The sequence below is a fragment of the Lichenostomus cassidix genome, unplaced genomic scaffold (genome assembly GCF_008360975.1).
Source record: "Lichenostomus cassidix isolate B80296 unplaced genomic scaffold, HeHo_3.0 HiC_scaffold_714, whole genome shotgun sequence".
In the NCBI taxonomy this organism is placed as follows: domain Eukaryota; kingdom Metazoa; phylum Chordata; class Aves; order Passeriformes; family Meliphagidae; genus Lichenostomus; species Lichenostomus cassidix.
This window is the reverse complement of record NW_028148077.1, coordinates 94,762-121,086: the sequence shown is the minus strand read 5'-3', so window position 1 is coordinate 121,086 and position 26,325 is coordinate 94,762. Positions and strand designations below refer to the sequence as shown.

General features: G+C 51.1%; 1 protein-coding gene across 1 annotated transcript; it reads right to left on the bottom strand.

The window, feature by feature from the left end:
* Positions 1-997: 997 nt before the first annotated feature.
* On the bottom strand, positions 998-26,161 carry DDX56 (DEAD-box helicase 56). The gene is given in 14 exon segments (XM_085048639.1): positions 998-1,093; positions 2,350-2,435; positions 8,734-8,839; positions 11,534-11,623; positions 13,500-13,573; positions 13,946-14,040; positions 15,130-15,285; positions 16,012-16,152; positions 19,036-19,280; positions 21,472-21,562; positions 23,081-23,251; positions 24,141-24,301; positions 25,103-25,264; positions 26,071-26,161. Coding segments are annotated over 14 exon segments (1,737 nt in total). The 5' UTR covers positions 26,134-26,161.
* Positions 26,162-26,325: the final 164 nt, after the last annotated feature.

Here is a 26,325-nt window from a genome sequence, read left to right as displayed (position 1 = left end):
TCCCCATCACCAGCCCAGCCCCAAGGTATCCCTGTCACCATCCCTGTCACCAGCCCGGCCCCGTGACCCTGGCACTGTCCCTTCACCACCCTGGCACTGTCCCTGCCATCACCCTGGCACTGTCCCTATCACCAGCCCATCCCTGTGTCCCCAATTTCTCTGTCACCAGCCTGTCCCCATGTCCCTATCACCAGCCTGGCCCCGTGACACTGGCATAATCCCTGTCACCAACCCATTTTCCTGTCCCCGTTTTCCTGTCCCCAGCCTGGCATAACCCCTGTCACCAGCCTGGCACTGTCCCTGTCCCTGTCCCTGTCACCAGCCCAGCCCCACGTCCCCAATATTTCCCTGCCATCAGCCCAGCACTGTCCCTGTCACTCAGCCCATCCCTGTGTCCTCATTTTCCTGTCACCAGCCTGGCACTGTCCCTGCCACCAGTCCAGCCCCGAGGTGTCCCTGTCCCCAGCCTAGCACTCTCCTTGTCACCAGCCTGGCACTGTGTCCCTGTCACCAACCCTGTCCCCATCACTGTCACACAGCCACGACACACAGAGGACAGGACAGCACAGGGACTCCTTGTCACCTTTATTGTCACCACGGGGTGGTGGCACAGGTGACCCCAAGGTGGCACACGGGGGGGACACACAGGGTGACAGTGGTGTCCTTGGGGTGGCACAGGGGACATCAGGGGGTGACCATGGTGGCCCCAGGGGGCTCAGGGGGAGGTCAGAGGGTGACCGTGATGTCCCCAGGGGAGTCAGGGGGTGACCATGGTGTCCCCAGGTGTCCCAAGGGTGGCACAGAAGGTGACCACGGTGTCCCTGCACTGTCCCCAGGTGTCCCAGGGGGCTTCAGGTGTCACCCAAGGTGTCCCCATGATGTCCCCAGGGTGGCACAGGAGGTAACAGAGATGTCCCAGGGTAGTCTGGGGATGCCCATGATGTCCCCACGACGTCCCCAAGGTGTCCCCAGGGTGTCACGAGGTGTCCCCAGGGTGTCACGAGGTGTCCCCAGCTGTCCCTTTCCGTCTCCCTTTCCCTTTCCCTCTCTTGCTGAAGCGAAAACTCTGCAGAGGATTTGCTGAACCTCGGGGCTGAGAGAGAGAGAGAGAGAGGGATTGGGGATTTGGGGGGATTTTGGGGGGAATTTTGGGGTTGATTTTGGGATTTAGGGAGGATTTTGAGAGGGAATTTTGGGGTTTGGGGTGATTTTTGGGAGGATTTTGGGGTTCAGGGGGATTTGGGGGAATTCTGGGTTTTAAGGGGTTTGAGGGGGAATTTAGGGTGGAAATTTTGGGTCCAGGGGGGATTTTAGGGCGGTTTAAGGGGGGATTTTGGGGTTCAGGGGGGATTTTGGAGGCAATTTTGGGTGCAAATTTTGGGTCTGGGGGGGATTATGGGGGAATTTTGGGTGTTCAGGAGATTTTTAGGGGGCATTTTGGGGATTCAGGGAGGATTTGGGGGTTCAGAGGAGATTTGAGGGGAAATTTTGGGAGGGAATTTTGGGTTCACAGGAGATTTTGGGGTATTTTTGGGGGAATTTTGGGTGCTCAGAGGGGATTTGGGGTTCAGAGTAGATTTTAGGGTTCAGAGGGGATTTTAGGGTGATTTTGGGGTTTAAGGGGCATTTTGAAAGGGAATTTTGGGGAGATTTGGGATGATTTTGGGGGGAATTTTGGTGTTCAGGGGGCATTTGGGTTCAGGGTGGATTTTGGGGTTCAGGGAGAATTTAGGGAGGATTTTTGGGGTATTTTGGGGTTCAGGGAGGATTTGGAGAGGGAATTTTGGGTTCAGGAGGGATTTTTTGTGTTCAGGGAGGATTTAGGGAGGATTTTTGGGGGTTTTAGGGTTCAGGGTGGATTTTTGGGGTTCAGGGAGGATTTTGGGTTTCAGAGAGGATTTGGGGAGGATTTTTGGGGTTCAGAGAGGATTTTTGGGGTTCAGGGAGGATTTTGAGAGGGAATTTTGGGTTCAGGAGCGATTTCAGGGGGATTTTTTGTGTTCAGGGAGGATTTTTGGGGGTTTTAGGGTTCAGGGTGGGTTTTTGGGGTATTTTTGGGATTTTGGGGGTTCAGGGAAGATTTTGAGAGGGAGTTTTGGCTTCAGGATTTCTGGGGGGATTTTTTGTGTTCAGGGAGGATTTTTGGGGGTTTTAGGGTTCAAGGTGGATTTTTGGGGTATTTTTGGGTTCAGGGAGGATTTGGGGGTTCAGAGAGGATTTTTTGGGATGGATTTTGGTGTTCAGGGGATGATTTCAGGAGGATTTTTGGGGCATTTTGGGGTTCAGGGTGGATTTGTGGGGTATCTAGTTGTATTTTTGGGGTATTTTTGGGGTATTTTGGGGTCTCACCTTGGCCTTTCCCCCCCGCCGAGCCTTTTGGGGACATTTCCTCTTCCTGGGCCCAGGAGTGGCAATGCCACGGAGACTGGGGGGCACTGGGGGGAAAAAAGGGGTTAATGCACCCCAAAAACACCCCAAAAACACCCAAAAACCCTCCCAAATCCACCCCAAAAAAACCCCCAAAAATCATCCAAAAAACCCCCCAAAATTACCCCAAAAATCACTTCAAAAATCACCCCAAAAACACCCAAATCCACCCGAAAAAACACCCTAAAATCACTTCCAAAATCATCCCCAAACCACCCCAAAAACACCTTAAATCCACCCCAGAAATCATCCCCAAAAAATGCTCCGAAACACCCCAAAACCACCTCAAAAATCACCGCCAAAAATCGCCCCCAAATTACCCCCCAAAAACTCCCCAAAAATCTCCCCCAAAATCAAACCAAACCACCCTAAAACCACCCCAAAAATCACTTCCAAAATCACCCCAAAATCCACACCAATATCCACCCCAAAACTGCTCCAAAACCACCCCAAAAACCACCCCAAAAATCACCCCAAGACATCCCAAACACACCCCCAAAATCACCTCAAAACCACCCAAAAAACACCCCAAAACACCCCAAAAATCCCCCCAAAGCCACCCTAAAATTGCCCCAAAATCCACACCAAACACCCCAAAACCACCCCAAAAATCAAACCAAAAATCATCCCCAAAATCATCCCAAAACCTCCCCAAAATCACCCCAAAACCCACCCCAAAACCTCCCTAAAATCACCCCAAAACCATACCAAACCACCCCAAAAACCACCCCAACAATCACCTCAAAAATCTCCCCAAAAATCACCCCAAAGCACCCTAAAACCTCCCCAAAAACACCCCAAAATCATCCCAAAAACATCCCTAAATCATCCAAAACCACCCCAAAACTCAAACCAAATCACCCCAAAACCCCCCACAGGCCCCATTTTCCCCCCAAAACCAAACCTGAGGGACAAAAAAGGATTTTTCCCCCCATTTTTCCCTTTTTCCCTCATTTTTTCCCTTCTTTTCCCACTTTTTGCAAATTTTTCCTATTTTTTCCCCATTTTCCCACCATTTTCCCCCCATTTTCCCCATTTCTTCGCAGTTTTTTCCCAATTTTCCCCCATTTTCTCTACCCACATAGGGCTGAACATTGCCAGCTGTGAGCTTCACTCCCATTTCCCCTTTTCCCCCCTTTTTTGATGTTTTTTTTCCTCCATTTTTCACCATTTCCCCCATTTTTCCACTGTTTTCCCTCATTTTTTCACCCCTTTTTCCCCATTTTTTCACCCAATGTTCCCATTTCTTCCCATTTTTCCCCCATTTTCCATACCCAGGTGGAGCTGAACACTGCCAGGTGTGAAGTTCACTCCCATTTCCTCATATTTCCCCCATTTTTCCACCATTTCCCCCCATTTTTTCACCATTTCCCCCATTTTTCCACCATTTCCCCCCATTTTTTCACCCTTTTTCCCCATTTTTTCACCATTTCCCCCATTTTTTCACCCTTTTTCCCCAATTTTTTGCCCTTTTTTCCCAAATTTTCCCATTTTTTCCCGGTTTTCGCCCATTTTTTGTACCCAGGTGTGACTGAACATTGCCAGATGTGAACCTCACTCCCATTTCCTCTTCCCCCCAACCCTTTTTTGGTGTTTTTTCCCCATTTTTTCCCTCGTTTTTCCCCATTTTTTCCCCATTTTTTCCCAAATTTCCCCATTTTTCCCCCATTTCCATACCCACACAATCAGGAACATGTCCCAGCTGGGGCCAAACATTGCCAGGCGTGGAGTTCACTCCCATTTCCCCTTTTCCCCATATTTCCCCCATTTTTCCCTCCTTTTTTCCCCATTTTTTCCCAAATTTTCCCGTTTTCCCCCCATTTTCTTTACCCAGGTATGACTGAACATTGCCAGGTGTGTGTTTCACACTCGTTTCCCCATATTTCCCCCTTTTTTTCAGGTTTTTCCCCCATTTTTCCACCAATTTTCCCATTTTTTTCACCATTTTTTCCCATTTTCCCCCAAATTTCCCTGTTTTCCCCACTCCCTACCCAGATAATCAACCACATGGCCCAGCTGGGGCTGAACTCTGGCAGGATGCAAAGGCAAATCCCATTTCCCCTTTTTTAAGTTTTTTTCCCCATTTTTCCACCATTTTCTCACCGTTTTCTCCCATTTTTCCACTATTTTTCCCCATTTTTTTGTCATTTTCCCCAAAATTTTCCTGGTTTTCCCCCATTTTCCACACCCAGCTGGGGCTGAACATTGCCAGGTATGAGGTTCACTCCCATTTCCCCTTTTCCCATATTTCCCCCATTTTTTCCCATATTTCCTCCATTTTCCCACCATTTTTTCCCATTTTTTCACCCTTTTTTCCCAATTTTTCCCCATTTTTTCCCAAATTTCCCCGTTTTTCCCCCATTCCCTACCCAAATAATCAGCCACATGTCCCAGGTGAGGTTGGACACTAGCAGGGTGCAAAGGCAAATCCCATTTCCCCCTTTTTTAGGTTTTATTCCCCATTTTTCCCTCGTTTTTCCCTATTTTCTCTCCATATTTCCCCCATTTTTCTGCCATTTTCCCACCATTTTTTCCCAAATTTTCCCATTTTTCCCCCATTTTCATACCCAGCTGGGGCCAAACATTGCCAGGTGTGAGGTTCACTCCCATTACCCATTTCCCCCTTTTTTTGTGTGTTTTTTCCCCATTTTCCCACCATTTTTTCCCAAATTTTCTCATTTTTTCCCATTTTCCACACCCATCTGGGACCAAACACTACCAGATGTGAGGTTCACTCCCATTTTCCCTTTTTCCCCATATTTCCCCCATTTTTTCCCGTATTTCCTCCATTTTCCCACCATTTTCCCCCATTTTTCCACTGTTTTTTCCTGTTTTTTAACCATTTTTCCCATTTTTTCACCATTTTTCCCCATTTTTTTCCCAAATTTTCCCTTTTTTTTCCCAAATTTTCCCAAATTTTCCCAAATTTCCCCGAATTTCCCCATTCCCCCATTCCCTACCCAGATAATCAGCCACATGTCCCAGGTGAGGTTGAACACTAGCAGGGTGCAAAGGCAAATCCCATTTCCTCATTTTTTAGGTTTTATTCCCCATTTTTCCCTCATTTTCCCCTATTTTCTCTCCATATTTCCCCCATTTTTCTGCCGTTTTCCCACCATTTTTTTCCCAAATTTTCCCATTTTTCCCCCATTTTCATACCCAGATGAGGCTGAACACTACCAGGTGTGAGGTTCACTCCCATTACCCATTTTCCCCATTTTTTCCCATATTTCCTCCATTTTCCCACCATTTCCCCCCATTTTTCCACCGTTTTTTCCCATTTTTTCACTGTTTCCCCCCAAATTTTCCCATTTTTCCCCCACTTTCCATACTCAGCTGGGGCTGAACATTGCCAGGTGTGGAGTTCACTCCCATTTCCCCTTTTCCCCATATTTCCCCATTTTTTCCCATATTTCCTCCATTTCCCCACCGTTTTTTCCCATTTTTTCACCGTTTTTTCCCAATTTTTCCCCATTTTTTCCCAAATTTCCCCATTTTTCCCCCATTCCCTACCCAAATAATCAGGTACATGTCCCAGCTGGGGTTGAACACTGGCAGGGTACAGAGGCAAATCCCATATCCCGTTTTTTTAGGTTCTTTTCCCATTTTTCCACTGTTTTCCCCCATTTTTTTGCCATTTTCCTCCAAATTTTCCTGGTTTTCCCCCATTTTCATTCCCAGCTGGGGCTGATCACTGCCAGTTGTGGGTTTCACTCCCATTTCCCCTTTTTCCCACATTTCCCCCATTTTTTCCCATATTTCCTCCATTTTCCCACCATTTTCCCCCATTTATCCACTGGTTTTCCCCATTTTTTCCCCATTTTTCCCCATTTTTTCCCCATTTTTCCCCCATTTTTCCTCATTTTTTCCACCGTTTTTCCACCATTTTTTCCCGTTTTTTCACCGTTTTTCCCCAAATTTTCCACCATTTTCTTCCCAAATTTCCCCACTCCCTACCCAGATAATCAGCCACATGTCCCAGCTGGGGCTGAACACTAGCAGGGTGCAAAGGCAAATCCCATTTCCCCTTTTTTAGGTTTTATTCCCCATTTTTCCCTCATTTTCCCCTATTTTCTCTCCATATTTCCCCCATTTTTCTGCCGTTTTCACACCATTTTTTCCCAAATTTTCCCATTTTTCCCCCATTTTCCACACCCAGCTGGGGCTGAACATTGCCAGTTGTGGGTTTCACTCCCATTTCCCCTTTTTCCCACATTTCCCCCATTTTTTCCCATATTTCCTCCATTTTCCCACCATTTTCCCCCATTTATCCACTGGTTTTCCCCATTTTTTCCCCATTTTTCCCCATTTTTTCCCCATTTTTCCCCCATTTTTCCTCATTTTTTCCACCGTTTTTCCACCATTTTTTCCCGTTTTTTCACCGTTTTTCCCCAAATTTTCCACCATTTTCTTCCCAAATTTCCCCACTCCCTACCCAGATAATCAGCCACATGTCCCAGCTGGGGCTGAACACTAGCAGGGTGCAAAGGCAAATCCCATTTCCCCTTTTTTAGGTTTTATTCCCCATTTTTCCCTCATTTTCCCCTATTTTCTCTCCATATTTCCCCCATTTTTCTGCCGTTTTCACACCATTTTTTCCCAAATTTTCCCATTTTTCCCCCATTTTCCACACCCAGCTGGGGCTGAACATTGCCAGTTGTGGGTTTCACTCCCATTTTCCCTTTTTCCCCACATTTCCCCCATTTTTTTCCCATATTTCCTCCATTTTCCCACCATTTCCCCCCATTTTTCCACTGTTTTTTCCTGTTTTTTCACCATTTTTTCTCATTTTTTCACCGTTTTTTCCCATTTTTTCACCGTTTTCCCCCAAATTTTCCCATTTTTTCCCCATTTTTTCCCAAATTTCCCCATTCCCTACCCAGATAATCAGCCACATGTCCCAGCTGGGGCTGAACACTGGCAGGGTGCACAAGTCACTCCCATTTCCCCTGTTTTTAGTTTTTTTTTCCCATTTTTCCACCATTTCCCCCCATTTTTCCACTGTTTTCCCCCATTTTTTTGCCTTTTTTCCCCAAATTTTCCTGGTTTTCCCCCATTTTCCATACTCAGCTGGGGCTGAACATTGCCAGCTGTGGAGTTCACTCCCATTTCCCCTTTTCCCCATTTTTCCCCATTTTTCCAACCTTTTCCCCATTTTTTTCACAATTTTTTCCCAAATTTTCCCATTTTTCCCCAATTTTCCATACCCAGCTATGAATGAACATTGCCAGCTGTGGAGTTCACCCCAATTCCCCTTCATCCCTTTTTTTGGTATTTTTTCCCCATTTTTCCACCATTTTCCCCCATTTTTTTCACCATTTTTTTCTCATTTTTTCACCCTTTTTTTCCCCATTTTCCCAAATTTTCCCATTTTTCCCCCATTTTCATACCCAGCTGGGGCTGAACATTGCCAAATGTGAGGTTCACTCCCATTTTCCCTTTTTCCCCACATTTCCCCCATTTTTTCCCATATTTCCTCAATTTTCCCACCATTTTCCCCCATTTTTCCACTGTTTTTTCCTGTTTTTTCACCATTTTTTCTCATTTTTTCACTGTTTTTCCCCATTTTTTCCCCATTTTTTCCCATTTTTTCCCCAAATTTCCTATTTTTCCCCCACTCCCTACCCAAATAATCAGCCACATGTCCCAGGTGAGGCTGAACTCTGGCAGGGTACAGAGGCAAATCCCATTTCCTCTTTTTTTGGTGTTTTCTCCCCATTTTTTTGCACTTTTTCCCCTTTTTTTCACTGTTTTCCACCATTTTTTCCCAAATTTTCTCAAATTTCCCTGTTTTCCCCCATTTTCTATACCCAGGTATGACTGAACATTGCCAGGTGTGTGTTTCACACTCATTTCCCCATATTTCCCCCTTTTTTTCAGGTTTTTTCCCCATTTTTTCACCAATTTCCCGTTTTCCCCCAAATTTCCCCGTTTTCCCCACTCCCTACCCAGATAATCAGCCACACGTCCCAGGTGAGGTTGAACACTAGCAGGGTGCAAAAGCTGTTCCCATTTCCCCTTTTTAAAGTTTTTTTCCCCATTTTCCACCATTTTCTCACCGTTTTCTCCCATTTTTTCACTGTTTTTCCCTATTTTTTCATTTTTTTTTTTTTTTTGTGGGGTGTTGGTGTGGTTTTTTTTTTTTTTTTTTTTTTTTGTGGTTTTGTTTTTTTTTTTTTTTTTCCATTTTTCCACTGTTTTTTCCCATTTATTTCACCTTTTTTCTCATTTTTTCACCGTTTTTTCCCAAATTTTCCCATTTTTTCCCCATTTTTCCCCAAATTTCCCCATTTCCCCACTCCCTACCCAGATATTCAGGCACATTTCCCAGGTGGGGTTGCACACTGGCAGGGTGTAAAGGTTTGTCATGGCGCAGAGCCTGCAGGTCTCTGGGGTTGTCCTCAAAATAAACCTGGGAAACAACAAAAATAAAAAATTCATTAATTATTGATTAATTAATGAGTTACAGCGTGGAAATTGTGCCCCAAAGTGGTGTTTGGTGTCGTTAAATTATCAAAATTCGGGTTTAAATCGTTAAAAAACATTGGGTTTAAACGAGCAAAAATTGGGTTAAAATGACCAAATATTTGGGATTTGGCTTCAGTTAATCATTAATCAATAATTACTGATTAATTAATGAGTTACAGCATGGAAATTGCACCTCAAAGTGGTGTTTGGTGCTGTTAAATTGGCAAAAATTGGGTTTAAATTGGAAAAAATTGGGTTGAAATTGGCAAAAATTGGGTTGAAATTGGCAAAAATTGAGTTTGAATCATAAAAATTTGGTTTAAATCATTTGGTTGGTTTTTGGTTAATGTCAAAAATTGGTTTAATATAAAAATTTGGTTTAAATCATAAAAAATTTGGCTTAAATCGTAAAAAAATTGGGTTTAAATGAGCAAAAATTTGGTTAAAATGACCAAATATTTGGGATTTGGCTTCAATTAATCATTAATCAATAATTATTGATTAATTAATGAGTTACAGCATGGAAATTGTGCCCCAAAGTGGTGTTTGGTGCTGTTAAATTGGCACAAATTGGGTTGAAATTGGAAAAAAATCGGGTTGAAATTGGCAAAAATTTGGTTTAAATCATCAAAAATTGGGTTGAAATTGGGAAAAATTGAGTTTGAATCATAAAAATTTGGTTTAAATCAGCAAAATTTGGGTTTGAATCATAAAAAGTTGTGTTTAAATCATCAAAAATTTGGTTTAAATTGGCGAAATTTTGGGTTTGGTTTTTATTAATCCATAATGGAAATTGTGGTTTAAATTGTGAAAAGTGGTGCTTGGTGCTGTTAAATCATCAAAAATTTGGTTTAAATTGGAAAAAAATTGGGTTGAAATCAGCAAAAATTTGGTTTATATTGGGAAAAATTGGGTTGGAATTATCAAAAATTCAGGATTTGGCTGCAATTAATCAGTCAATCATTAATTATTAATTGATTCCTTAATCACAACCAGAAAATTCCTCTCCAAACTCGTGTTTGGTGCCTTTAAATTGGCAAAAATTGGGTTTAAATTGGCAAAATTTGGTTTAAATCGTCAAAAATGTGGTTTAAATTATCAAATATCTGGGATTTGGCTGCAATTAATCAATCAATCAATCAATCATTAATTATTGATTAATTCCTTAATCACAACGTGGAAATTTCTCCCCAAATTGGTGTTTGGTGTTGTTAAATCATCAAAAATTGGATTAAAATTGGCAAAATTTAGGTTTAAATTGGCAAAAAATTGGGTTTAAATCAGGAAAAATTTGGTTGGAATTGGCAAAAATTTGGGATTTGGCTGCAGTTAATCAGTCAATCAATCAATTAATCATTAATTAGTAATTGATTCCTTAATCACAACCGGAAAATTCCTCTCCAAACTCGTGTTTGGTGCCTTTAAATTGGCAAAAATTGGGTTTAAATTGGAAAAAAATTGGGTTTAAATTGGTAAAAAAATTTGGTTTAAATCATAAAAAAATTGATCTAAATCGGAAAAAAATTGGGTTTAAATTGGAAAAATTTGGTTGGAATTGGGAAAAATTTGGTTGAAATCATTAAAAATTTGATTTAAATCAGAAAAAAACTGGGTTTAAATTGGAAAAAATTTGGTTGGAATTGGGAAAAATTTGGTCAAAATCATAAAAAATTTGATTTACATCAGAATTGGGTTTAAATTTGCAAAAATTTGGTTGAAATTGGGAAAAAATTTGGTTTAAATCATAAAAAAAATTATTTAAATCGGAAAAAAATTGGGTTTAAATCGGAAAAAATTGTGTTTAAATTGGGAAAAATTTGGTTGAAATCATAAAAAATTGGGTTCAAATCGGAGTTTTTAGGGAGGAAATCCCCAAAAGGGATTTAGGGTTTTAAAGGGGAATTTGGGGATTTTAATGGGAATTTGGGATTTTAAATTTGTGGAATTTCACAAAGAGAAGATTAAAGAGGAAATTATGGGATTTGGATACTTTCGTCCTGATTTTGGGTATTTTATCCCAATTTTGGATATTTTTATCTTGATTTTCAGGGTTTTATCCTAATTTTGGGGTGTTTTTATATCGATTTTCAAGGTTTGATCCCAATTTTGGGTGTTTTTATCTCAATTTTGAGTATTTAATAAAAATTTTCGGTATTTTTATCTCAATTTTCAGGGTTTTATCCCAATTTTGGGTGTTTTTATCTCGATTTTCAGGGTTTCACCCCAACTTTGGGTATTTTCACCCTGATTTTCAGGTTTTTACCCCAATTTTGGATATTTTATCTTGACTTTCAGGTTTTTGTCCCAATTTTGGGTGTTTTCATCTCAATTTTCATGGTTTTTCCCTATTTTGGGTGGTTTTCTCTTGATTTTCAGGGTTTTTAATCCAAATTTTGGGTATTTTTGTCTTGATTTTGAGGATTTTACCCCAATTTTGGGTATTTTCATCTCAATTCTCAGGGTTTTTTCACCCCAATTTTGGATATTTTTATCTCAATTTTCAGGGTTTTATCCCAAATTTGGGTGTTTTCATCTCAATTTTCATGTTTTTATCCCAATTTTGGGTATTTTTATCTCAATTTTCAGGGTTTTCACCCCAATTTTGGGTGTTTTCCCCCAGTTCTGTTGCTCTGCTCACCTTGAGTTTCTCCGAGTTCAGCAGCTCCTCCCGAACCTCGCGGAGCCGAGCTTCGCGCACTGCCTGCTTGGTGACAGCGCGCATGGCGTCCTGGGGACATTGGGGACATCAATGGGGACACAGAGACACCTGCACTGCCTGCTTGGTGACAGCGCGCATGGCGTCCTGGGGACATCGGGGACATCAATGGGGACATTGGGGACACCAATGGGGACACAGAGACACCTGCACTGCCTGCTTGGTGACAGCGCGCATGGCGTCCTGGGGACAGCAACAGGGACATTGGGGACACCAATGGGGACATTGGGTACATCAGTGGGGACACTGGGGACACATTGGGACATCAATGGTGACACAGGGAACACCTGCACTGCCTGCTTGGTGACAGCGCGCATGGCGTCCTGGGGACAGCAACAGGGACATTGGGGACATTGGGGACACAGTGACACCTGCACTGCCTGCTTGGTGACAGTGCGCATGGCGTCCTGGGACACTGGGGACATTGTTGGGGACACAGGGGACATCACTGGGGACATTGGGGACATCACTGGGGACATTGGGGACATCAATGGGACATCATTGGGGACATTGGTGACACATGGGACACCTGCACTGCCGCTTAGTGACAGCATGCATGGCATCCTGGGGACATTGGGGACGTCAATGGGGTCCTGGGGACAGCACTGGGGACATCATTGGGGACAGCACTGGGGACACAGGGACACCCGCACCGCCTGCTTGGTGACAGCGCACATGGCGTCCTGGGGACATTGGGGACATCAATGAGGACATTGGGGACAGCATTGGGGACAGTGTTAGGGACATGGCAAGACAATTGGGGACACAGGGACATCCACACTGCCTGCTTTGTCACCGCACACATGGCGCCCTGGGGACAGCATTGGGGACATCACTGGGGACATTGGTGACATCCCAGGGACACCTGCACTGCCTGCTTGGTGACAGTGCGCATGGCGTCCTGGGACACTGGGGACATTGTTGGGGACAGCACTGGGGACATCCCAGGGACACAGGGACACCTGCACTGCCTGCTTTGTCACCGCGTGCATGGCATCCCGGGGACAGCAATGGGGACATCATTGGGACATTGGGGACATTGGAACATCATTAGGGACAGCACTGGGGACACAGGGACACCTGCATTGCCTGCTTGGTGACAGCGTGCATGGCGTCCTGGGGACATTGGGACAGGATTGGGGATATTGGGACAGGACTGGGGACATCACTGGGGACATTGGGGACACAGGGACAGCCTCATGAACTCCTTGCTTGGTGACAGCCTGCATGACGTCCTGGGGACATTGGGACAGGATTGGGGATATTGGGGACATCGTTTGGGACACTGGGGACATTACTGGGGACATTGGGACAGCACTGGGGACACCAGAAACAGGAACATCAGGGACATCGGGGACATTGAGGACATCATTGAGAACATCACTGGGGACATTGGGACACCCCCAGAGACACCGCCACGGTGTCCTGGGGACAAGGACAGGGGACACTAGGGACATTGGGACACCAGGACACCCCCAGCAGCCTCCCCTGCATCCTCAGGGGACACTGGGGACATTGGGACACCCCCAGGGACACCCCAATCACATCCTGGGGACACCAGGGACACCCCCAGGGACATGGGGACACCCCCATTGTGTCCTGGGGACACTGGGAGACCTGCAGGGACACCAAACCCCTGGGGACAGCAGGACCCCATGTCACCCACTGGGGTGGCACTGCAGCCAGGGGACATCAGGGCCACCAGAGCCCCCCATGCCATCCTTCGGGGGGACACGGGGTGGCATCAGTGTCCCCTGAACCCCCCAATGTCCCCACTGTCCCCAGTGTCCCCAAATGTCCCCACTGTCCCCAAATGTCCCCACTGTCCCCAGTGTCCCCAAATGTCCCCAGTGTCCCAACTGTCCCCAATGTCCCCACTGTCCCCTACCCTGCAGCGATATCTCAGAGTCTCGATCTCCTCCATGCGGAACTTGTACGGCTGCAGCACCGACTGGCCGTTCTCTGGGGACATGGAGACAGCACTGTCACCTCAGGGCCACCTCGGTGTCACCTCGGTGTCACCTCGGTGTCACCTCAGGGTCACCTTGGTGTCACCTTGGTGTCACCAAACCCCGCGGTGTCACCCCAGTGTCACCAGGACCCCCCAGTGTCACCCCAGACGCTCCAAAACCCCCTAAGAACCCGTCAGCATCCCCTCAGTGTCCCCTCAGGGTCCCCTCAGTGTCCCCAAAACCCCCCAGGACCCCTCAGTGTCACCTCAGTGTCCCCAGTGTCCCCCCAGTCCCATCCCCTCCATGCAGAACTCGTAGGGCTGTGGGGACACAGGGTCACCCCAAATGTCCCCTGGTGTCCCCAAAGTCCCCAAATCCCCACCTGCTGCCAGAGCATCCTCAATCCTCTGCAGAGCCTCGAGCTCCTCGGGCACAGCCAGCGTCAGAGCTGTGCCGGGATTGTCACCTCGGGCTGTCCTGGGGACAGGGGGGACATCATTGGGGACATCATTGGGGACATTGGGGACATTGGGGACATCATTGGGGACATTGGGGACATCATTGGGGACAGCCCAGCATCAGAGCTGTGCCAGAACTGTCACCTCAGGCCGTCCTGGGGACAGGGGGGACATCATTGGGGACATCACTGGGGACACTGGGGACATCATTGGGGACATTGGGGACATCACTGGGGACATCATTGGGGACATCACTGGGGACAGCCCAGCGTCAGAGCTGTGCCAGAACTGTCACCTCAGGCCGTCCTGGGAACACTGGAGACACTGGGGACAGCCCAGTGTGAGAGCTGTGCCAGAACTGTCACCTCAGGCTGTCCTGGGGACATTGGGGACATCATTGGGGACATCATTGGGGACATCACTGGGGACAGTCCAGCGTGAGAGCTGTGCCAGGATTGTCACCGCGGGCTATCCTGGGGACATTGGGGACATCACTGGGGACACCCTGGGGACACCCCTGAGCCCCCTGGGGACATCCTGGGGACATCTGAGAACCCCCTGGGACATCCCAACCTCAGCACCATGCCAGGATTGTCCCCTTGTGCTGTCCTGGTGACATGGGGACATGATGGGACAGCCTGGGGACACCTTGGGGACATCCTGGGGACATCCTGGGACACCTTGGGGACATCCCAGCATCAGCACTGTGCCAGCATTGTCCCTTTGAGCCATCCTGGGGACATTGAGGACATGATGGGACACCCTGGGGACACACTGGGGACATCCCAGAACCCCCTTGGGGACACCCTGGGGACACCGCAGTGTCAAAGCTGTGCCTGGATTGTCACCTCGGGCTGTCCTGGGGATGATGGGACACCCTGGAGACACCCTGGGGACACCCTGGGGACACCCAAGAACAGTGCCGTGCCAAAATTGTCACCTTGGATTGTCCTGGGGACACTGGGGACATGTTGGGGACAGCCCAGATCCCCCTAGGGACACTCCAATCCCCCCTTGGTAACCCTGAGGACCTTCAGTGACCCTTGGGGACACCCCAGACCCCCCTGGTGACCTCTGGTGACCCTTGGGGACACTCGGTGACACCGACCTGCCCACACGGTGTATGTAGGTCTCCACCGAGTTGGGGACATCGAAGTTGATGACAGCAGTGACATTCTGGAAATCGATGCCTCGAGAGACACCAAACTCAGGGTCCTGGGGACACTGCTGGGCCTTGGGGACCTTCTTGGTGCTGCTGGCCTTCCTGGGGACATGGGGACAGGGGACACTCAGGGACATGGGGACAGGGGACACTCAGGGACATGGGGACACTCAGAGACATGGGGACACTTGGGGTCCTGGGGACACTCAGGGGACACTCAGGGGACACTGTGACTGGTGGCCTTTCCTGCTGCTGGCCTTCCTGGGGACATGGGGACACCAATGGCTCCCTGCTGCCACCCCCAGGTCCCTGGTGGCACCTGCAGGTCCCCAGTGCCACTCGTGTGACATTGGTGGCACTAATGGCTCCCTAGTGGCACCTGCAGGTGCCCAGAGCCACCCTCAGTGTCCCCAGTGTCACCCAATGTCCCCAGTGTCACCGCAGTGCCAGCCAATGTCCCCAGCCCACCCCGCTGTCCCCAGTGCCACCCCTGTGCCACCCTGCTGTCCCCCTGTCCCCAGTGCCACCCCTGGGTCCCTAGTGCCACCCAATGTCCCCATGTCCCCAGTGCCACTCCATGTCCCCAATGCCACCCCACTGTCCCCATGACCCCAATTCACCCAATGTCCCCAGTGCCATCCCAATGCCACCCCTGGGTCCCCAATCTCACCCACCATCTCTGTGTCCCCAGTGCCACCCCATGTCCCCAGTGCCACCCCAGTGCCACCCGCTGTCCCCATCTCACCCCACTGTCCTCCTGTCCCCAGTGCCACCCCAGTGCCACAGTGCCCCCATCTCACCCCGCTGTCCCCATGTCCCCAGTGCCACCCCAGTGCCACAGTGTCCCCATCTCACCCCGCTGTCCCCCCCTTGCGGGCTCTCTGCCGCGGTGGCTCTGCTGTCCCCTCCTCGTCGGTGGCCACGATGACATCGTAGAGACCGCGGTTGAACTGGGCGATGACGTGGCACCTGGGACAGGGACATTGGGGACATTGGGGACATTGGGGATATTGGGGACATTGGGGACACCTCAAACACAAATCCTGGAAATTGCCACCCGAAAACACACCAATTCTGCAAATTATCACCCCAAATCCCCCAAAATTTCCCCCAAATCCCGCAAATTACATGGTTGAACTGGGCGATGACGTGGCACCTGGGACAGGGACATTGGGGACATTGGGGACACTCAGGGACACCCCAAACCCAAATCACCCCAAAACCACTACAGGCATTTACCTATTCCTGGTGAGCAGCTGGGATTTGAGGGAACAAATAGGATTTCCCATCCATCCCACAGATCCCACTTTCTTTAGGATTTACCTGAACCACGAGGACACCAATGGGATTTCCCATCCATCCCACCCCACAGATCCCACTGACCCCGTAAATCCCATTTTTCTGGGACTTACCTGAACCTTGAGACCACAAACAGCAATTGCCACCCCACAGATCCCATTTTCCTTAGGATTTACCTGAACCATGAGAGCACCAGTGGGATTTCCCATCCATCCCACCCCATAAATCCCATTCTCTCCAGGACTTACCTGAACCACAAGAACTCAAACACCAATTCCCACCCCACAAATCCCATTTTTCCCAGCATTTACCAGGACCTGCTGGGCAGCTGAGCACAAATAGGATTTCCCACCCCACAAATCCCGTTTTTCCTGGGACTTACCTGAACCAAGAGAGCAGGAAAAGGATCTCCCATCCATCCCACCCCACAAATCCTAATTTCCACAGGATTTACTTGAACTTCAAGAGCACAAACAGCACTTCCCACCCCATAAATCCCATTTTCCCCAAGATTTACCTGAACAGCAAGAGCACTGACAGGATTTCCTATCCATCCTACAGATCCCACCCCACAAATCCCATTTTATCCAGGACTTACCTGGGTACAAATAGGAATTTCCACCCCATAAATCCCATTTTTTCCAGGAATTACACGAACCTCAAGAGCACAAACAGCAATTCCCACCCCATAGATCCCATTCTCCCCAGGATTTACCTGAACCACAATGGCACCAATGGGATTTCCCATCCATCCTACAGATCCCACCCCACAAATCCCATTTTTCCCAGGACTTACCTGAGTACAAATAGGAATTCCCACCCCATAAATCCCATTTTCTTTAGGACTTACCTGAACCACAATGACACCAATGGCATTTCCCATCCATCCCACCCCACAAATCCCATTTTTTGCAGGATTTACCTGGACTTACCAAGCACAAACAGCAATTCCAACCCCCTAAATCCCATTTCTTGCAGGATTTACCTGGATCTAGCAGGCAGCTGTGGGTTGAGGGCGCAGGCAGGGATCCCAAACTGCTCCAGGACGAGTTTGGGGCGGAAGGCTCTGGCCAGGCACCCCACAAACAGCAGAGCTCTGCACTGCCACCCCACCAGCCATCCCACAGATCCCATTTCTCCAGGATTTAGTGGATACTAATATGAATTCCCACCCCAGAGATCCCATTTCCCCCATCATTTACCTGAACTGCAAGAGCTCCAGTGGGATTTCCCATCCATCCTACAGATCCCACCCCACAAATCCCATTTTATCCGGAACTTACCTGGGTACAAATAGGAATTCCCACTCCACAAATCCCACTTTCCCCAGCATTTACCTGAACCACAATGACACTAATGGGATTTCCTATCCATCCCACCCCACAGATCCCATTTTCCTGGGACTTACCTGGGTACAAACAGCAATTCCTGCCCCACAAATCCCATTTTTTGCAGGATTTACAGAGCACAAACAGCAATTCCAACCCCATAAACCCCATTTTTCCCAGGATTTACCTGGACCTGGCAGGCAGCTGTGGGTTGAGGGCGCAGGCAGGGATCCCAAACTGCTCCAGGACGAGTTTGGGGCAGAAGGCTCTGGCCAGGCACCCCACAAAGAGCAGAGCTCTGCACTGCCACCCCACCAGCCACCCCATAGATCCCATTCACCCCACTGATCCCACCAGCCATCCCACAGATCCCATTTCTCCAGGATTTAGTGGATACTAATATGAATTCCCACCCCAGAGATCCCATTTTCCCCATCATTTACCTGAACTGCAAGAGCTCCAATCGGATTTCCCATCCATCCTACAGATCCCACCCCACAAATCCCATTTTTCCCAGGACTTACCTGAGTACAAATAGGAATTCCCACCCAATAAATCCCATTTTTTCCAGGACTTACCTGAACCACGACAGCAATGGGATTTCCCATCCATCCTACAGATCCCACTCCACAAATCCCATTTTATCCAGGACTTAGCTGAGTACAAATAGGAATTCCCACCCCACAAATCCCATTTTTTGCAGGATTTACCTGGATTTACAGAGCACAAACAGCAATTCCAACCCCACAAACCCCATTATTCCCAAGATTTACCTGGACCTGGCAGGCAGCTGTGGGTTGAGGGCGCAGGCAGGGATCCCAAACTGCTCGAGGACGAGTTTGAGGCGGAAGGCTCTGGCCAGGCACCCCACAAAGAGCAGAGCTCTGCACTGCCATCCCACCAGCCACCCCATAGATCCCATTGGACCCATAGATCCCATTTTCCCATTATTTACCTGTACCACAAGAGCATCAATGGGAATTCTCATCCATCCCACCCCATAGATCCCATTTTCCCAGGATTTACCTGAACCCTGAGAGCACCAACAGCAATTCCCACCCCACAAATCCCATTTTCCTTAGGATTTACCTGAACCACGAGGACACCAATGGGATTTCCCATCCATCCCACCCCACAGACCCCATTTTCCTGGGACTTAGCTGGGTACAAACAGCAATTCCCACCTCCCAAACCCCATTTTTCCCGGATTTTTTGCAGGATTTACCTGGACCTGGCAGGCAGCTGTGGGTTGAGGGCGCAGGCAGGGATCCCAAACTGCTCCAGGACGAGTTTGAGGCGGAAGGCTCTGGCCAGGCACCCCACAAAGAGCAGAGCTCTGCCCCTCAGCAGCCGCAGCTGCAGCAGAGCCAGCAGCACCAGGAACTTGTCCTCGTCGGTGCCACAGCGCACCTGGAACTGCTGCAGCTGGGAGCTGCCGGGAAGGCGAGGCTCTGGGGGGACAACCAGCGCCTGGGGAAATGGGGTTGGGGGTGAGAAATGGGGTGGGAGGGGGAAATTGGGAAAAAAACCCCAAAATTGTGGTGTTTCTCGGTCCCGAAATGGGTGTTTGGGACAAGGAATAGCTGAATTCTGGTGTTTTCTATCCCCAAAATGTGTCCTAAATCCCAGTATTTCTATCCCCAAAATGTGTCCTAAATCTCAGTATTTCTATCCCCAAAATGTGCCCCAAATTCTGAAGCCTTCCCATCCCCAAAATGGGTGTTTGGGGACAGGAAATACTCAAATCCCAGTGTTTTCCCATCCCCAAAATTCCAGGTTTTGGTCCCAAAATGTGATCCTAGGGACAGGATATACCCAAACCTCAGGGTTTTCTATCCCTGGAATGTTTCCCAAATCTCAGTGTTTCCCTGTCACAAAAAATTCTAGGTTTTGGCCCCAAAATGGGATCCTGGGGACAGGAAATACCCAAATCCCAATGTTTTCTAGGCCCTAAAATGTGCCCCAAATTCTGGAGTTTTTCCTTCCCCAAAATGGGTGTTTGGGGACAGGAAATACTCAAAATCTGGTGTTTTCTATCCCCAAAATGTACCCCAAATCCTGGTGTTTTCTCATCCACAAAATGGGTGTCTGGGGACAGGAAATACCCAAATCCTAGTATTTTCTATCCCTAAAACATGGCCCAAATCCTGGTGGTTTCCCACCCCCAAAATTCCAGGTTTTGGGCCCAAAATGGGCTCCTGGGAACAGGAAATACCCAAATCCTGGTGTCTTCCCATCCCCAAAATTCTGGGTTTTGGCCCCAAAATGGTGCCCCAGACCCCATAAAGCTCCTTCTAGACCCACCAAACCTTTCCTCAGACCCCATAAATCCCCTCCAGACCCCTCAATTCCCCCCCAAATGCCCCCCAGACCCACAGCTCCGGGGAGAGAACCAGAGCCTGGGGAAAGGGTTGGGGTGAGAAATGGGGTGGGAGGGGGAAATTGGGAAAAAAACCCCGAAATTGTGGTGTTTCTCGGTCCCGAAATGGGTGTTTGGGACAAGGAATAGCTGAATTTTGGTGTTTTCTATCCCCAAAATTCCAGGTTTTCACCCTGAAATGTGCTCCTGGGGATGGGGTGGGACAAAACGCCCAAAACTGTGGGGTTTGGCCCCAAAATGGGCTCCTGGGGACAGGAAATAGCCAAATCCCAGTGTTTTCCCATCCCCAAAATTCCAGGTTTTGGTCCCAAAATGGGTTCCTGGGGACAGAGAATACCCAAATCCCAATGTTTTCCCATCCCCAAAATGTGATCCTAGGGACAGGAAATACCCAAATCTCAGGGTTTTCTATCCCTGAAATGTTTCCCAAATCTCAGTGTTTCCCCATCCCACAAAATTCTGGGTTTTGGTCCCAAAATGGGATCCTGGGGTTAGGAAATACCCAAATCCCAGTGTTTTCTATCCCCAAAATGAACCCCAAATTCTGGAGTTTTCCCATCCCCAGAATATTGTTCTTGGGGACAGGAAATACCCAAATCCCTGTGTTTTCCCATCCCAAAAATCCCAGGTTTTGCCCCCAAAATGGGTTCCTGGGATGAAGGAATTCCCAAATCCTGGAGTTTTCCCGTTCCCAAAATGGGCCCCAAATCCTGGTGTTTTCTATTCCTAAAATGTGCCCCAATTTTGGGTGTTTTCCCATTCCCAAAATTCTAGGTTTTGGCCCCAAAATGGGTTCCTGGGGACAGGAACCACCCAAATCCTGGTGTTCTCCCACCCCAAAAATTCCAGGTTTTGGCCCCAAAATTGGCTCCTGGGGATGGGGTGGGACAAAATCCCCAAAATTCTGGGTTATGGCCCCAAAATAGCCCCCTAGACGCCCCAAATCTCCTTCCAGACCTTCCTAATGCCCCCAGATTCCCCCCAGACCTCCTCCAGACCCCATAAATCCCCCCAAATTTCCCCCCAAACCCCTCAAATCCCCCCAGACCCCCCAAACCTCCTTCTAGACCTTCCAAATTTTCCCCCAAATCTCCTTCCAGACCCCCCAAACCTACCCCAGACCCCATAAATCCCCCCAACTTCCCCTCCAAACCCTTCAAATCCCCTCCAGCTCCCCAAAATCCTCTCAAATTCCCCCAAACCTCCTAAATCCCCCCTTCCCAGACCTCCTACAGACCCCATAAATTTCCCCCAAATCCCCCCAAATCCCCCATATCTCACGGGGTTGTGCAGCACCAGCTCCTGCAGCTCCTGCAGCTCAGGGCTGAGGGTGGCTGAGACCAGCAGGGCTTGGTAGATCTTCGGGAGGTGGCTGGGGGGAAACAGGGGGTCAGGGCACCCCAAAACAGCCAAAGACACCCCAAAACAGTCCAAAACAGCCCAAAACACCCAAAGACATCCCAAAACAGCCCAAAACAGCCCAAAACCAGCCCAAAACAGCCCACAGACACCCCAAAACAGCCCAAAACAGCCCCAAGAACCCCAAAACCCCACAGTGCACCCCAAAACAGCCCAAAACGTCCCACAGACACCCCAGAACACCCATGAGAACCCCAAAACAGCCCAAAACACTCCCAGGAATCCCCAGTCACACCCAGGAACCCCAAAACACCCACGGGAACCCCAAAACAGCCCAAAACATCCCACAGACACCCCAAAACAGCCCAAAACACCCATGAGAACCCCAAAACACCCCAAAACACCCCAAAACAGCCCCAGGAACCCCAAAACACCCAAAGACATCCCAAAACACCCATGAGAACCCCAAAACAGCCCTGGGAGCCCCAAAACCCCACACTGCACCCCAAAACACCCCAAAGCATCCCACAGACACCCCAGAACACCCATGAGAACCCCAAAACAGCCCCAAACAACCCCAAAACAGCCCAAACCAGCCCACAGACACCCCAAAACACCCAAAGACATCCCAAAACATCCATGAGAACCCCAAAACAGCCCTGGGAACCCCAAAACCCCACAGTGCACCCCAAAACAGCCCAAAACTTCCCAAAACACCCATGAGAACCCCAAAACATCCCAAAAGATCCCACAGACACCCCAAAAGCCCCACAACCAGCCCAGAACCCCTCCGAGATCCCCAAAACACTCCGTGTGCCTGAAAACCCCCCAGAAAGCCCCAAAAACCCCTCAGGGCATCCCGAAAACCTCCCACTGTCCCCAGTGTCCCCACAGTGTCCCCAAAGCAATGTCCCCAGTGTCCCCCCACTGTCCCCAGTGTCCTCACAGTGTCCCCAATGTCCCCCCTGAGCAGTTCCCTCACACCCCTCAATGTCCCCAGTGTCCCCAAAGCAGTTCCCTGATGTCCCACAATGTCCCCTGCGTTCCCAAAGCAGTGTCCCCAAAGCAGTGTCCCCAGTGCGTCCCCAGTGTCACCAAGGCAGTGTCCCCGATGTCCCTCCAGCATCCACCAGTGTCCCCAATGTCCCCCCAGTGTCCCAGCCATCCCCGGAGCAGCTCTCTGACGTCCCTAATGTCCCCCCAGTGTCACCAGAGCAGCTCCCAGATGTCCCCAATGTCCCCAGTGTCCCCAAAGCAGTGACCTCAATGTCCCCCACTGTCACCAGAGCAGCTCTCGGATGTCCCCAGTGTCTCCCTAGTGTCCTCAAACCAGTGTCCCCACTGTCACCAGAGCAGCTCACGGATGTCCCCAGTGTCCTCAATGTCCCCAGTGTCCCCAATGTCCCCAGTGTCCCCAGGGCAGTGTCCCCAGTGTCACCAGAGCAGCTCTCGGATGTCCCCAATGTCCCCCCAGTGTCACCAGAGCAGCTCTCGGATGTCCCCAGTGTCCCCAATGTCCCCCCAGTGTCACCAGAGCAGCTCTCTGATGTCCCCAGCGCAGCCGAAGCTCAGCAGCAGGTCAGCCTCGTCCAGCACCAGCAGCTCCAGCCATGGCCGCAGGGTCAGCGAGTGACAGGTGACATGGGCCAGGACACGGCCTGGGGTGCCAACCACGATGTCCGGCTGCTCCATCAGCACCGGCCTGGGGACACGCAAGGTTGGGGACATCGAGAGGACACCGTGGGGACACCCAGAGGGTTAGGGACATCCAGGGAGGGGTCAGGGACAGGCTGTGACCAGTCACATGCACCAGGACATGGTCAGGAGTGACCACAATGATGTCTGGTTACTCCATCAGCACTGGCCTGGGGACACTGCAGGTTAGGGACACTCAGGGGACACTGAGGGGACACTGGGGAGGGGTCAGGGTCAGGCTGTGACCAGTCACATGCACCAGGACATGGTCAGAGCGCCCACAGTGATGTCCAGCTGCTCCATCAGCACCAGCCTGGGGACACCGAGAGGGTCAGGGGGCCTTGGGGACACCCAGGGGACTCCGAGGGGACACTGGGGAGGGGTCAGGGTCAGGCTGTGCCCACCCATGTGTGCCACGACATGCTCAGCACTGACCACAACAACGTCCGGCTGCTCCAGCAGCACTGGCCTGGGGACATTGGGGGGGCTCAGGGGACATTGAGGGGACACTGAGGAGGGGTCAGGGGACACTGGAGGGGATTTGGGACACCAGAGAAGGTTGGGGACACTGCAGGGGTCTCAGGGGTCACCGGGGAGGGGATCTGGAGGTCTTGGGGGTCACTGACTGCTGGTCAGCAGGGTTGGAGTGGCCACAGAGCTCAGCCATGTGCAGCTGGCTGGGGACACCAGGAGTGGCTGGGGACACCGGAGGGGTCTCAGGGGACACTTGGAGTGGTCTCAGGGGTCACTGGGGGCTCTCAGGGGTCACCAAGGGGGTCTCAGGGGTCATTGAGGGGTCTTAGGGGACACCAGGGGGTCTCAGGGGACACTTGGAGTGGTCTCAGGGGTCATTGAGGGGTCTCAGGGGACACCAGGGGTCAGCAGGGGTGACTGACCGCTGCTCAGCGAGGTCGCAGTGCCCGCAGAGCTCAGCCACGCGCAGCTGGCGGGAGCAGAAGGCCGCCAGGCGCCGCAGGGTGTGCCCGACCTGCCTGGCCAGCTCTGCCGAGGGCACCAGCACCAGAGCCCGCACTGCCTGCGGGACAGCTGGGGACGCCTGGGGACACAGCGGGACAGGGAGGTCACCCACATCCCAACCCCTCAGTACCCCCCAAGCACCCCAATGCCCCCATGTCTGGTGCACCCAGAGCCTCCCGTACCCCATAATTCCCCCATCCTCAGTGCCCCCCAATCGCCCCCATCCCAATGCTCCTGGTGCCCCAAACACTCTCTGTGTCCAAATCCCCCAATTCTGCCATCCCCAATGCCCCCAGTTTGCCCAATCCCCCCCAAATCCAGTGCCCCCAACGCCCCCAGTCACCCCAGTGCCCCCCAAAAAACCCTCCCATCCCATATCCCCCAGTACCCCTCACACCACTCGTGCCCCCCAAGCCCTCCCAGCCACGATCCTCCTGGTGCCCCCAACACCCTCTATGTGCCCCAAACCCCAGTGCCCCCATGCCCCCATATCCAGTGCCCCAAATCCCTCCCCCCCCAATCCCCCTATACCCCCTGCCCTCAGCCCCCTGGCTCCCCAAAGCCCCTGTACCCCCCAATCCTCCCCACTCCCAATCCCCAGAAGCCCCCAATTCCCTTTCCAATCCCACCCAATCACCCCAGCGCCCCCCAATCCTCCAGTGCCCCCAATCTTCCCCACTCCCAATCCCCCTGTTACCCCCATGGCCCCCAATCCCTCCCATCCCCAATCCTCCTGGTGCCCTCAGCACCCCCAGCCCCTGTCCCCAACCCCACCATGTCCCTGTGCCACTCAATCCCACCCCAGCAGCCCCCGTGCCCCCCAATACCTCCCCATTCCCAATCCCCCCATCCCAAATCCCCCCAGTCCCCAGTCCCGCACCTCCTTGGCGCTCAGCAGTTTCTGCAGCAGCGGCAGTCCGTACGCTCCTGTTTTCCCCGAGCCTGTCCTGGCTCTGGCCAGCACGTCGCGACCCTCCAGGGCCAGCGGGATGGCCTGAGCCTGCACGGCCGTGGGCACCGCCCAGCCCAGCTCGGCCACCGCCTGCGGGGACAGCGCTGTCACCCGGGGCACCGCGGGGACACCTCTACCCAGCTCTGGGGTCCCTGGTGTCACCGCAGGGACAGCGCTGGCACCCGGGGTCACCGCAGGGACACCCCCTACTCAGATCTGGGGCTTTGGGGTCATTGTGGGGACAGGGGTGTCACCCGGTGTCACCGCAGAGACATCCCATTCCCATGGTGGAGGGACCCAGTGTCAGCCGGGGTCACCGCAGGGACAGCCCCTGCCCAGATTTGGGGTCCTCAGTGTCACCCGGTGTCACCGCAGGGAGAGCCCCTCCCCATGGCACAGTCATGTGTCCTCTCCCGGACACCCTGTCCCCATGGTGGAGGTCCCCAGCGTCACCCCATGAACCACGGACACCCTGTCCCCCCACCTCGGGTCCCTCCATGGCCCAAAGCCACCCTGTCCCCACGCCAGGGGTCCCCCGTGTCACCTCAGGCACACTCCGGTCCCATGGCGACATTCCCCAGTGTCACCACAGGGACAGCCCCTCCCCACGGCAGGGTCCCCAGTGTCCCCCCATGGCCCCCGGACACCTCCTGCCCACGGCGGGGGTACCCAGGACCGCCGACCCCTCCCCTCCAAGGGTCCCCAACGTCCCTGTCCCCTCCGCACCGAGAGACCCCAAAGCGACCCCAAACTCGCCCCACGGAGGGATCCCCATCACCCCAAAGGGACACCCCGCTCCTCCCGGCCCCTCAGAGCCTCCCCGGGGCCGAGCCCCCGGCCCGGTACGCCCTCACGGCCCCGGTTCTGCCCCCTCACGGCCCCGGTTGTCTCCGCACCCGCAGCAGCCGCCCGTCCAGCCCCATGTGCTCGAAGCGCGGCGCCTCCGTGTCTGCCGCCATGCTGCCCGCACCGAGCTCTCACTTCCGGTCGCGCCGCCCACAGACACTTCCGGTCGGGCGGCCAGAGCGCCGTCAGAGCTGCTGGGAGCTTACCGCGCCCCCTGGCGGTGGAGGACTGATGGCACCCCGCTCGGTGCTGTCTCCCCCCATTCCCCCAGACACCCCAAAATCCACCCTGCGGTCATTTTTGGG